At 48.2% G+C, this 14,262-nt stretch overlaps 1 protein-coding gene across 1 annotated transcript in view; it reads left to right on the top strand.

The window, feature by feature from the left end:
- Positions 1-14,262, top strand: part of LOC143786372 (protein unc-93 homolog A-like) — a 270,274-nt gene that overhangs the window by 200,480 nt on the left and 55,532 nt on the right. The window contains exon 8 of the mRNA XM_077275711.1: positions 10,643-10,774. Coding sequence (XP_077131826.1) covers positions 10,643-10,774 — 132 coding nt within the window. The remainder of the gene's footprint in view (positions 1-10,642; positions 10,775-14,262) is intronic.

The following is a 14,262-nucleotide window of genomic DNA, read 5'->3' as shown; positions in this document are numbered from 1 at the left end:
CGTTTCTCTAAGATGGTCCATCTGGTTCCCTTGCCTAAGTTGCCTTCTTCTTCCGAGTTGGTTCCTCTGTTTTTTCAAAATGTTGTTCGTTTGCATGGTACTCCGGAGAATATCGTTTCTGACAGAGGGACCCAATTCGTGTCTAGATTTTGGCGGGCATTCTGTGCTAGGATGGGCATAGATTTGTCTTTTTCGTCTGCTTTCCATCCTCAGACTAATGGCCAGACCGAGCGGACTAATCAGACCTTGGAGACATATTTGAGGTGTTTTGTGTCTGCGGATCAGGATGATTGGGTTGCTTTTTTGCCTTTGGCGGAGTTCGCCCTCAATAATCGGGCCAGCTCTGCCACCTTGGTGTCCCCGTTTTTCTGTAATTCGGGGTTTCATCCTCGATTTTCCTCCGGTCAAGTGGAATCTTCGGATTGTCCTGGAGTGGATGCTGTGGTGGAGAGGTTGCATCAGATTTGGGGGCAGGTGGTGGACAATTTGAAGTTGTCCCAGGAGAAGACTCAGCTTTTTGCCAACCGCCGTCGTCGTGTTGGTCCTCGGCTTTGTGTTGGGGACTTGGTGTGGTTGTCTTCTCGTTTTGTCCCTATGAGGGTTTCTTCTCCTAAGTTTAAGCCTCGGTTCATCGGCCCGTACAAGATATTGGAGATTCTTAACCCTGTGTCCTTCCGTTTGGACCTCCCTGCATCCTTTTCGATTCATAATGTTTTTCATCGATCATTGTTGCGCAGGTATGAGGTACCGGCTGTGCCTTCCGTTGAGCCTCCTGCTCCGGTGTTGGTTGAGGGTGAGTTGGAGTACGTTGTGGAAAAGATCTTGGACTCTCGTGTTTCCAGACGGAAACTCCAGTATCTGGTCAAATGGAAGGGATACGGTCAGGAGGATAATTCTTGGGTCACTGCCTCTGATGTTCATGCCTCCGATCTTGTCCGTGCCTTTCATAGGGCTCATCCTGATCGCCCTGGTGGTTCTGGTGAGGGTTCGGTGCCCCCTCCTTGAGGGGGGGGTACTGTTGTGAAATTGGATTCTGGGCTCCCCCGGTGGCCACTTGTGGAATTGTACTTGTGTGCATCATCCCCTCTGTTCACCTGCTCCTATCAGGATGTGGGAGTCGCTATATAACCTTGCTCCTCTGTCAGTTTCATGCCGGTCAACAATGTAATCAGAAGCCTTTCTGTGCATGTTCCTGCTACTAGACAACTCCCAGCTAAGTTGGACTTTTGTCCTTGTGTGTTTTTGCATTTTGTTCCTGTTCACAGCTGCTGTTTCGTTACTGTGTCTGGAAAGCTCTTGTGAGCGGAAATTGCCACTCTGGTGTTATGAGTTAATGCTAGAGTCTTAAAGTAATTTCTGGATGGTGTTTTGATAGAGTTTTCTGCTGACCATGAAAGTGCCCTTTCTGTCTTCTTGCCATCTAGAAAGCGGACCTCGATTTTTGCTAAACCTATTTTCATACTACGTTTGTCATTTCATCTAAAATCACCGCCAATATATGTGGGGGCCTCTGTCTGCCTTTTGGGAAAATTTCTCTAGAGGTGAGCCAGGACTGTCTTTTCCTCTGCTAGGATTAGGTAGTTCTCCGGCTGGCGCTGGGCATCTAGGGATAAAAAAACGTAGGCATGCTACCCGGCCACTTCTAGTTGTGCGGCAGGTTTAGTTCATGGTCAGTATAGTTTCCATCTTCCAAGAGCTAGTTCTCATATATGCTGGGCTATGTTCTCTCGCCATTGAGAATCATGACAGATCAGCTGACGTTACTGAAACCCAATAACACTGGGTCGTATGTTTTGACTGTGCAGACGGCACTTCTGAGCCTCAACTGGCGGTGTTGGAGCCCAGGAATTAAAGTTCAGGTGGTAGAAAGATGAACACAACAGGAGACCTGGATACTGTAGACAGTCACCTAATTATTTAATCAGGAACAGGAGTGGCAAATTCCTGCGAGATCCAGGCCTTGTTCATTTTCAGGAAAGTAAGCCGGTCAACGTTATCGGAGGATAGTCGCATGCGACGGTCAGTTAGTACACCACCTGCAGCACTAAAGACACGTTCCGATAATACACTGGCCGCAGGGCAAGACAGCACCTCCAATGCATACTGGCTTAGCTCTGGCCATGTATCCAGCTTTGAGACCCAAAACTTGAAAGGGGAAGAGCCGTCTGGGAGTACAGCAAGAGGGCAAGACATGTAGTCTGTCACCATCTGACGGAACCGTTGCCTCCTGCTGACTGGAGCCGTCTGTGATGGTGTAGACTTTTGTGGCGGGCACAGAAAACTGTGCCACAGTTGGGCCATACTGGTCTTGCCTTGGGCAAAGGCACTGCTTCTGCTCCCTCTTTGTGCAGAGCCTCCACCTCTGCCTGGACGCACTGAGCTGCTTTGGAATGCACTAGCAGCACTTCTCTCAGTTGGAATGGAGAAGATGATGGAATTCACCAGTGTGTCTTGGTACTCCCGCATTTTTCGCTCCCGGTTCAACGGTGTGATGAGGCTTTCTACGTTGTCCCGGTAGCGAGGATCGAGGAGGGTGAACACCCAATAATCAGACATGTTGAGAATGTGGGCGATGCGGCGGTCGTTTCTCAGGCACTGCAGCATGTAATCCACCATGTGCTGCAGACTGCCAACTGCCCAAGAAACGCTGTCCCCTGCTGGAGGCGTGATCTCTGCCCGCTCGTCATCACCCCACCCTCGCTGTACACACTGAGTACTGGACAATTGTGTAACTCCCTCCTCTGGACGGATGTCTTCCTCCTCCATTGACTCCTCCTCATCCTCCTCACAAACTGTCCCCTGCCTACGCGTTTGTGAGGAACCACGTGGTGCTGACTGTCCAGAAGATGATGGAAATGCTGAATCCTCATCCTCCACCTCTTCCACAACATCATCCCTTAGCGCTTGCAGTGATTTTTCAAGCAGGCATATAAGGGGGACAGTCATGCTGACTAGTGCATCATCTGCACTCGCCATCCGCGTGGAATAATCAAAGGGACGCAAAACCTGGCAGACGTCATTCATAGTGGCCCACTCTGTGGTTGTGAAGTCTGTACGGCGCTGACTGCGACTTCTTTGCGCCTGAAGCAGCTGGTACTCCATTACAGCTTGCTGCTGCTCACACAACCGCTCCAACATATGTAACGTGGAATTCCACCTGGTAGGTAGGTCACATATGATGCGATTTTCCGGCAGGCGGTGTCGGCGCTGCAGAGCCGCAATGCGTGCTTTTGCCGTGCTGGAACGCCGCAAGTGAGCACACTCTAGGCGGACCTTGTGCAGCAGTGCATCAAGATCCGGATAGTCCCTCAAAAAACTCTGCACGACCAAATTGAGCACATGTGCCAGACATGGGATGTGAGTGAGGTTGCCGAGGCCCAGAGCTGCCACCAGATTTCGGCCATTATCACACACTACCATGCCTGGCTGGAGATTCGCTGGCACAAACCACACATCGCTCTCCTGCTTGATGGCATTCCAGAGCTCCTGCGCTGTGTGGCTTCAATTCCCCAAATAAATTATTTCAAGACGGCCTGTTGACGTTTGGCCACGGCTGTGCTCATGTCGGTCGTAACAGGTACACGTTCATCACTGGTCCATGTGGAGGTGGACTGTGACGGCTCCTGCAGCGATGATTCTGAGGAACTGGTGTAGGAGGAGGAGTCAATGCGTACAGAATGGATTCCTGCAATCCTTGGAGTGGGCAGGACACGTCCTGCGCCACTCGCACGGTCTGTACCTGGCTCAACGACATTAACCCAATGGGCAGTGAGGGAAAGGTATCGCCCCTGTCCATGTTGACTGGTCCACGCATCGGTGGTGAGGTGGACCTTGCTACTGACGGCGTTCAGTAGCGCGTGTTTTATGTGTCCCTCCACATGCTTGTGCAGGGCAGGGACGGCTTGCCTGCTGAAGTAAAAGCGGCTGGGCACATTGTACTGTGGGACTGCCAATGACATCAAGTCACGGAAGCTGTCAGTCTCCACCAGCCTGAATGACAGCATTTCCAGTGACAGAAGTTTGGCAATGCCTGCAGTCAGAGCCTGTGCTCGTGGGTGGTTTGACGAGAAAGGCCGCCTTTTCTCCCATGCCTGTACTACCGATGGCTGTAGACTGGGCTGGGAGTGTGTGGATGACTGGGAAAGTGGTGCTGCGGGTGGAATTACAGCGGGTCTCTGGACAACAGGGCCAGAGGTTCTTCCACGGCGATCCTGGGAGGAAGCCGAACCAGCTGCGTGTGAGCTGGAGGAAGAGGCAACACGAGCTGAAGAGGTGGTAGCTGCCGCTGTTGGTTGGCCTAGCTCTTCAGTGTGTTTTTCTAACTCCGCCGGGTGCCTGGTGCGCACATGTTTCCACATGTTGGAGGTATTGAGGTTGCTGACATTTTTCCCTCTTTTGACTTTGTGATGACACACCTTGCATTTGACATAGCAAATGTCATCTGCAACTGTGTCAAAAAAGGACCAGGCACTGCAAGTCTTGGGAGCGCCCTTTTTGGCTTTTGGAAGAGACATGCTCCTAACGGGTGCCAAAGCGGAGGCTGCAGGATCCGCAGTCTTCCCCCTCCCTCTCCCTCTTTGGGCCGTACGGGGAATCTCTTCCTCAGAGCTGCTCCCACCACCTTCCTGTCCCTCACGCCAAGATGGGTCAAGGACCTCATCATCTACACTACCCTCTGCCCCCAACTGCTCCTCCTGGGTAGTCTCAGCAGCAGAGCACGCACCAGTAAGTGGCACCTGAGTGTCATCATCAGCTGATGCGGCCTGCGATGTGGTGAACGGAGCCACTGGCCCACCCGCCTCTTCAGAGGAAGAGAGAAAAAGCTGTTGGGCATCACTGCACCCTGCCTCTTCTTCCATTTCTCCAATGCTGCTTGGCTGGCCCCCTGTTTCCAAGCCAAGAGATTCAGAGAACAGAAGTAGAGACGGCTCCTGTCCTGGGCTCTCTGTCTGCCTGGGCAATTTGGCAGGTGGTGAAGAGACAGATGGCTGCTCTCCAGTGCTCTGTGTCTGAGAGGATGTGGCACTAATTGAAGTTGATGCATTAGCTGCCATCCATCCTACAACGGCTTCAATTTGTTCTTCACGCAGCAGCGGTGTACGGCGCTCTGCGACAAAGCTGCGCATGAATGACTGTTCCCTTGTGAAAGTGGGTGCTGATGAGTCACCGGTGCCCGCAGCAGGCACAGAATCCCCACGTCCCCTCCCTGCTCCGCGCCCACGCCCACGCCCATGTGCCTTACTCACTGCCTTCTTCATCTTGGTTGACTGATAAAGATAAGCAGAAAAGTACTAACGGCTTTGTGTGCTTATTCCTGAACAACTCCTCCTAACAGGTATAAGAAACACTAATTTTCTAAAGTGTGGACTAGACTTTAATATGAGCTAATGTGGCCTACAGAAATGTAAAGTGGTGTCACTGGTGTGTTTGGTGAACTTTATTATTTATTTATTTTTTGGGGGCTGAACTGACAACAGATAGAGCTGCAGTCACACGGAGACCGTGCAGACAGCCGTAAACGGCGCTGCAAGGCCCAAAAACCCTCCTCTACGTTATCCTATGTAGTGTTTTTCCACAAGTTAGCTGGAGACGGGTGGAAAGACACTAATAGGAATTTTTTGAAAAAATGTGCAGCAGCCTGCACTACTTAAAACAAAATGAAAATTGATTTTGCGGTATGACGCAGTGAAGAACCCTGAGCTGGAGACAACCAGGCTATGGCTGCTCACAGACTACAGGGCGAGCTGCAGTCACACGGAGACCGTGCAGACAGCCGTAAACGGCGCTGCAAGGCCCAAAAACCCTCCTCTACGTTATCCTATGTAGTGTTTTTCCACAAATTAGCTGGAGACGGGTGGAAAGACACTAATAGGAATTTTTTGAAAAAATGTGCAGCAGCCTGCACTACTTGGAAAAAAAAAAAAAAAGAACAGTATGAGGCAATGAACCACCCTCCCTGAACTGAATACAACCAGCTACGGATGGCCTATGTGGCTGCACTCAGACTAGAGAGTGGGCTGTACTCACACACACACACACACACACACAGACCTTGCAGATCGCTGTGAAAACAGCGCTACAAGGCAAAAGCAAAGTGAATAGTAGGTGAACACAGCGGTTGCTAAATTAGCCTTTGGAAAGCACAAAGAAGCAAATCGCTATCTCTAAACTGGCCCTCAGTCAGCAAACAGCGTCCTGTCACTAACTGAATTCACAGCAGAGTGATCGCAAAATGGCGCCAGCGACTTTTAAACTGCATCATGACATCATTTCAGCAGCCAATCACAGCCATGCCAGTAGTTTCATGCCCTCCATGCTGAACAGGATGTGCCCACACTTGGAATCATTCTCATTGGATGAATTTGTGCATTTTGAATCTGGGAACTTCCGATTCCGGTATCCGATACGCTGCAAGTATCGGAATCCCGGTATCGGAATTCCGATACCGCAAGTATCGGCCGATACCCGATACTTGCGGTATCGGAATGCTCAACACTATTCATGAGCCTAGGAGTATGAATACATGAAAATTTGAACAGAATGTGCATGAGGCCTTCCTTTATGTCTAATGCAGGGTGTATCTGATTCTCTACTTTTTGGCAGTTCTTTCTTCATAAATTCAGCTGAAATTTCCTTTTTTTTTATTCAAAATTCAATTTTGGTTTACTTAAATTATATATTTTTTTAATCCTATTTCAATTTTGCCTTATACACAACTCATAATACAGGAAAAATGTTTAACAGTTTTTTACCTGTAAAATGTAATTTGTTGTCGATTTGGAATGTTTTATTGTCACTCCTTAAAGTGGAGTAAAAGTGTGACACCATTGTTCTCAGCGGCAATCTGGGAGTCAGAGATGCTGACAGGGGTCTTCACCATGCTGTTCTCCTTCCATTCAGCACTGTTCCCATCCATTTCAACATTTTCACAGCCCCCCCAGACCTCTTTGTAGGTGCTGCCAGAAAAAAAGCTTGGTTTTCCCATTGACTCCCATTACACTCGTTACGCAAAACGAGCATTTGAGTATTAGGAATTCCTCCATTCGAATAACGAGCACATGAGCATTTTAGTGCTCAATCATCTCTAATAACCACTTCTAAGGGTTATCTCATAATCAGATGATACAGTATATGTCGGCAGCAGGTTCATGTGACTATGTAAGCAGGTTCCGGGATGCAGTGATGCAAGGGAGGCAGAGCAGGGGTTAACAATATAACAATTTAAATAACACAATGGAGAAAACTCCTCGCAGGGAGATAAACATTTAAATTAAAAAAAACAAAAAACAAATGTAAGATGACAGCAGTCCAATTGCAGTGCTGTGCAAATTAATTGGGACAAAGCAAAAAAACCACATAGTTTTGAATATTTAATAATAAAATGTTATAATGCACTGTTATATACTAATTTTAGTAAGAGATATGTCCTCCTTTAGCAGATATGAGATTTATTTATTATATATTAAAACTGTTTTGAATCACTGACTAGTAACCAACTTACGATTTTGCTTAAAAATGCTTTGTCCCAATTAATTTGCACAGCATGGATCAAACTTATTGTGTCCTTATGGTCCTCCACCGCAGATGATCCATTGAGGTTTGTAGTACTGGCAGCAGCCGGGCAGTGTCCACAGATGGGGTCCCTCAAATGATGATTCGTCTTCTGGCGGCAAAGGGCGGTATCTGGTTTTACCCGTTCAGTCCCTAGTCCATGAGCCTGCGCAGCCAAATCAAACAGGGCTGCAGCAATCCCGGGGTTCCACAAGGGCTGACATGCACTGTCCGGTTGAAAGGACCACAGCCTACTGTCCTGTAACCGACCCTCGCTTCTCTGAACCTGTGCAGTATTGACTGTCACTTGAAGCGGTGCTCTCTACACTCACTGCCCCGCTGATGGTACTGGGAGATGTCAGTTGCAATCCATCGCAGCACCAGCGCTCGGGGTGCGGAGCGAGCTGTTCACCCTACTGCACTCTCTCTGATGGCGGCAAAGCCTCTGCCTCTTTGCACGTTTTCCCCTTAGCTTCCGGTTCATCGGGCTCCTCCCTTCCAGTTCTCCCTTCCCCAGAACAACATGTGACGCAGGCCCGAAAGTTCCGTACCCGGCTCAATACAAGTACCTGCAGCCCGGCCTTCCTCCTTACAACTACATGGGAGACTGGCTTGCAATGGCATTTCTGCAACAGACAGTATGTCACGACTCTGTTGTTAGTGTCCCAGGACCAGGGGCTCCTTTCATGTCCCCAACTTTAGGCACCCTAGCTCACCCTGCTCCCCGGATTACTTCTGATGGTGAAGATGCCGGGGTCACGTACCTTGCCTTAGCTCCTGATTCTGCCCTCAATCTTTACCCTTCCCTCACCCAGGGAAGAAGGGAGTAGTAGTGTACCATAGTACACCAATCAGACTAACAAAATAATACAACAGGGATAACCAAACATACATATATACTCACACATATAACAGAGGAATGCACCAGGGAGTGAAGGATGGGGTTAAACCAAACTAACAGACGAAAGGGAATTATCACACACTGGAAACCTAGCAACAGTCACAGATAAATCCACCAAATGCTTTCTTCAACAACAACCACCAACAATTTTCAGCCATGCAGCATAAGCCTTCACTGACAATGAATGCTAGTCAGGGCCCAGATTATATAGGGAGATAGGAGTGGTAACAGTGCACAGCTGGGAGCCTTAATGCTCCAGGAGCTGTCAACTAGGCAGATTAACCCCTGCACTGCCAAAATAAATTTACATTGTTTGTTTAATATGAAGGTTATGTACTTTTAACCAGTACAGGAGTAGGACAAATCAGACGCTGCAGTCATCTAGCTCCTCTCTGTTGCAATGAACCCGTTACATAGTACATTATTAATTATAGGCACTGATTATTCAATGAGTTTTCTTCTCTCTGTTTTTGTTGTGTGCTGTGCGCCTTTATTTTGTTTGTAAACAATTCATTATTAGTCTATTTTCTATGTGCTCACCTGTTTTTTTTGGCTTTTGCTTTTTTAGTGGAGGTTAGTGATTCCAAATATTTTTACCTGATTCATCAATTGAAACTTGAAAAGTCACAAAATTTGGCGCAACTATTCTCTAAAATTCCCTTCCTATAGTTTTGAATATGCCAATATTTTGCTGCATTTTTTGCATCATTTTGTGAGATGTGCGACTTTTGACTTTAAAAAGAGAGAAGAAAAGATCTTTTTGACTTTGCACCAAATTCATAAAACGCATAGTTCATTTTGAAGAATTTCATGTCAAAATAGCAACTAATACCACAAGGCAGAAAAGGAAATTGACTTAAAAAGATCAATGCTGAATCAGGGCCACACTTTTTAATATACTATAGCCAATCAATTGCATACAATGTTAATACATTGGAAAACCCATTTAAGATTTAATTTCTACAATGAGTTTTTGGTGAGTTTTTTACACTGTGTATTTTCATGCAGTACAGATCTTGGAAAGTGGATGGGATTTATAGAAATCTCATGCAGAATGTGCTATTTTTTTATGCAGCATAAACTGACCTGAGGTGCATGATTGATATCCACAACGTGTCAATTTCTCTTGCGAGCGCGTACATTTTTTCACCTATAGAAATGCACTAGATGTGAAAAAACCACAGGTAAAAAATGTCTGTCTGTTTTTGGTGTTACGTTTTAAATTAAGCTTCTTCGTTTCTGGTATTTGACTTTGACAAGATTTTATAAATACAATCATATGCGGATTACGTACTGTACGTCTTTTACCTGTAGATTTTCCACATCTAATGCAATTCTATGGGGAAAATCTGCTCATTAAACTCAGTGTACTTTCAAGAGAAATTGACATATTGCAGATTTCAAAATGCTCTAGAGCAGAGGTGTCAAACTGCATTCCTCGAGGGCCGCCAACAGGTCATGTTTTCAGGATTTACTTGTATTGCACAGGTGATAATTTAATCACCTGCACAGAATGATTCCAGCACCTTGTGGAATGCTAAGGAAATCCTGAAAACATGACCTGTTGGTGGCCCTCGAGGAATGCAGTTTGACACCTTTGCTCTAGAGGTCAGTTTATGCAGTGTAGAAAAAATTCACGGTGGGCATGAAATTCCTATAAATTCCGTCCACTTTGCTGGAACTATAAGGCCATGTGCACACGTTGCGGATTTTGCTGCGGATCCACAGCGGTTTTGACGCTGCGGATTCGCAGCTGTTTTCCATGAGTTTACAGTACCATGTAAACCTATGGAAAACAAAATCTGCAGTGCACATGCTGCGGAAAAAAACACCCGGAAACGCTGAGTTGTTTATATTTCAGCATGTCAATTCATTGTGTGGATTCCGCAGCGGTTTACACCTGCTCTATAATAGGAATCTGCAGGTGTAAAACCGCAGGTGGAATCCACACAAAAACCGCAAAAAAAAAAGTGGTAATTCTGCAGGTAAAACGCAGTGCGTTTTACCTGCGGATTTCTCAAAACAGGTGTGGAAAAATCCGCAGAGGTTCCATCTACGTGTGCACATACCCTAAAAATACAGTGTCAAAAACTCACCAAAATCTCATCATGAGAACTTCATCTAAGGCTTAGTACAGTATGTACCAAGCACAATTTTTAATTATTCATCATTTTCTTTCCTTTTCTACAGCTATGGTTATAAACCTCAGCAGTATTACAGCACTATTTATATGGAGGCCTCATCGCTATCAATTGGGAGTGTTTTTTATATTTTCTGGTCTCTGGGGTATTGCAGATGCTGTTTGGCAAACATTATTAAATGGTAAGTAGTACACAAATTCTGTTATTCACAAAATACATTATGTTAACAGGAAAGCAACTTTATCACAGCTATGGTCTAAGCGTATGTGCAAAGATTAAGTATTTGTCCAGGCATTTCTGCATCAGAAACGTGTCTATTAGCAGGAAAAATGATACATATGGTAGAGCAGTGATCTGCCTTGTTTGAAGCTCTGCTTCTTAACCCGCTCCTATGTCCCTGTCATGCTCTATAAGGCCAGTCTCACACGTCCAGATAATTCCGGTACCGGAAAAATCGGTACCGGAGTTATCCGTGTACGTGTGTCCGTGAGCTCACGTGGCACATTAGTGTGGCACACGTGCGGCTGTCGTGTGCGGCCCATGTGCCGACTGGGTACCACACGGACCGTGCAGGAGACAGCGCTACAGTAAGCGCTGGCCCCTGCTTTGGGTGCTGAAGCCGCCATTCATCCCTTCTCTCCAGCAGCGTTCGCTGGAGAGAAGGAATGAAAAATCATTGTTTGTTTTTTTTTGCGGTTGAAATAAAGTTCCCGGTAACCAACCCCCTCCCACCCACTGTGCGCCCGCCCGCTGGAAATAAAATACTCACCCAGCTCCCTCGATGCTTCCTCTCAGCGCCGCAGCTTGTCCTGTATGAGCGGTCACGTGGTGCCGCTCATTACAGTGATGAATATGTGGCTCCACCCCTATGGGAGGGTCTGTAGTGGATGGTGTAGTCCAGAGGTTGTAGGGCTAAACTCCACCGCAGTAATCTGGCATTGTCTCCGGAGACCCGATTAAGCCAGACTAGGGGATTATGGTCCGTTAGGAGGGAAAACTGTCATCCATACAAATATGGTTGTAACTTTTTGAGTGCCCATACTATTGCCAGGCACTCCTTCTCGATGGCCGCATAGCTCACTTCACGGGGCAGTAGTTTCCGAGTCAGGTAAGCTATCGGGTGTTCTTGGCCATCCGGCCCGACTTGGCTTAGTACTGCCCCCAATCCAAACATAGAAGCGTCTGTGTGAACAAGGAAACGTTTAGTTGGATCGGGTGCGGCCAATACAGGGGTATTGGTGAGGGCGTCCTTTAGCTGGTCAAAGGCTTCCTCACACTCTGAGGTCCAGGTTACCTGGTGGGGTTGCTTCTTATGGGTCAGATCAGTGAGGGGCTTGGCTACGCTGCTGTAATTGGGAACAAATTTTCTGTAATACTACGCTGTCCCTAGAAATGCCATGACCTGGGTTTTAGTGCGTGGGGTGGGCCATTTGGCTATGGCCTCAATCTTGGCTGGTTCTGGTCTCTGTTTTCCACTTCCCACCCAATGCCCTAAATAGTGAACCTCTGCTTTGCCCACGTGACACTTGTTTGGGTTCATGGTGATTCCGGCCTTGTGGATCCTGTCTAATACTGTCTCTAGGTGATTTAGATGCTCTTCCCATGTCGCGCTGTAGATGGCGATGTCATCCAGGTAGGCACAAGCATAGTCCTGGAGACCATCCAGAAGCCGGTCAGCCAGCCTCTGGAAGGTCGCCGGGGTAGTCTTCATCCCAAATGGCATAACTCGAAACTGGAATAAGCTGAATGGGGTGACAAATGCAGACTTGGGAATAACGTCAGGACTAAGGGGAATCTGCCAGTAGCCTTTGCATAGATCGATGGTGGTCAAATACTTTGCCCCTGCCAGCCGGTCTAACAACTCATCCACAACTCTGAGTGTGATTTTGCCTCTGCAGCTCGAGCTTGTCTCTGGGTGGTCACAGGATATGTCTCAGCCAGAGGGGCAACCGAGAAGGCAGGCAACATGGACCCCAAATCATTTCCCAGCAAGACATCTGCGGGCAAATCCTCTATCAAGCTGACCTCAACAAGGCCATCCCCGACTCACCAGTTCAGGTGAATCCGGGCAGTGGGTAGTCGATGTATGGCTTCCCCTGCTACACAGCCTGCCACTGTCCGGTCCATCTTCTCTTGGTCCCAGACGAGATGAGGCTTCACAAGGGTCAAAGTTGCCCCTGAATCTCTTAGTCCCTGCATTTGTTTCCCATTAACCCGCACGACCTGTTGATGCTGTTGTCGATTATCTGCCCGGGCTGCCTGCATGGGGTCCACTTCATGCAGCACTTCCTCCATCTCTTCCACCCCTTGGTTAGTCGTAGCCCCCAATGTCGGGTCAACTTTGCCTTGGTAGCAGTGTACAGCGGCCCGGCTGAAGGTAGCTGTTCCCGCCTTTGGCCACTGGGTATGCCGAGTCCGGTTGGGACATTGTCTTTGCAGGTGGCCCAGCTGACGGCAGGTGTGGCATCACGCCCCAGGGGAACTGTGGTAGGCCGGGTTTCTAGCTGATCCCCCTACAATCTTCGGTGGTTTGGGGCCCTCCAGGTCCATGGGCGGACCCCTAGTGACCATCTTTGATCCGTACAACTGAGGCTTCCTGGCATCATGATGTTCATCGGCCAGATGAGCGGCTTCCTCAAGAGTCATTGGCCGCCTGTCCCGAAGCCATTCCTGTGTCTCGAGGGTTAGTCCATTAAAGAATCGTTCTAACAAGACGAGCTGGAGGACGTCCTCCTTAGTGGTTGCTTGGCTCCCTTGTACCCACTGTAGCAGTGACCACCATAATTTACAGGCCCATTCAGCGTGGGTATCGATTACTCATTTTATAAGTCCGCGGAACTTTTGGCGGTATGCCTCTGGTGTCAGCGCATACCGGGCCAAGATCACTTCTTTGATCCGCTCATAGTCCATACAGTCCTTATCAGGTACCGTGCGATAGGCATGCGCTGCCCGGCCTGTCAGCTTGCTGGCCAGAATCTGAACCCGTTCCTCTGGCTTCACTTGATGAAGGGCACACTGCCGCTCAAAGTCCTGCAGAAAGCCATCAATGTCTTCCTCTGCCTCCCCCAACTGTCGGAAGGCATTATACTGGATCTTTTTGTGGCTTACTGTTGAAGGTACCTGGGCGGAGGCCAGAGCTTCCCCTGCTCGCTGACTCTCCTCTCTCCGCTCTGCCATCTCCATCTTGGCCAGCTCCAATTTGGTCCACTCTGCCATCTCCATCTTGGCTAGCTCTATCCTTGTCTGCTCTGCTATCTTTTCCTTCAGATCAGTACGCACATCAGCCATCACCTCTCGTATGATCTCTTCTGCAGGGTTTGGGCCATAGAACGCCAGTCTGTTCTTTACCTCCCTCTAAAATTCAGTCTCCTCCACGTTCACATTGGGGGGCGCTGCACTTTCGTGTTCCATGATGGCTGCTATCAAATCCGCTTTTGTTTTGTTGCTGGCGATTAACCCTCGGGCTTCCACCAGATCTTTTAATGTAGTCCTCTCTTCTGGTAGTTGTTTTCCATTCATTCCTTTCCTCCTGTGGAAGGGGTCTCACATCCCGCTGTCTGCCACCAGTGTAACGGGGTCAACTGTGCTGTAGTACCTCTTTAGGTACCACCCCGTGTTTCAGGAGGTCCACTCTGCCTTGGCTGGATTCTGAATGAAGGACGCTGGCTG

The sequence above is a fragment of the Ranitomeya variabilis genome, chromosome 7, assembly GCF_051348905.1.
Source record: "Ranitomeya variabilis isolate aRanVar5 chromosome 7, aRanVar5.hap1, whole genome shotgun sequence".
NCBI classification, from domain to species: Eukaryota; Metazoa; Chordata; class Amphibia; order Anura; family Dendrobatidae; genus Ranitomeya; species Ranitomeya variabilis.
The sequence above is the reverse complement of the archived record's forward strand: the minus strand, read 5'-3'. Positions and strand labels throughout refer to the sequence as shown.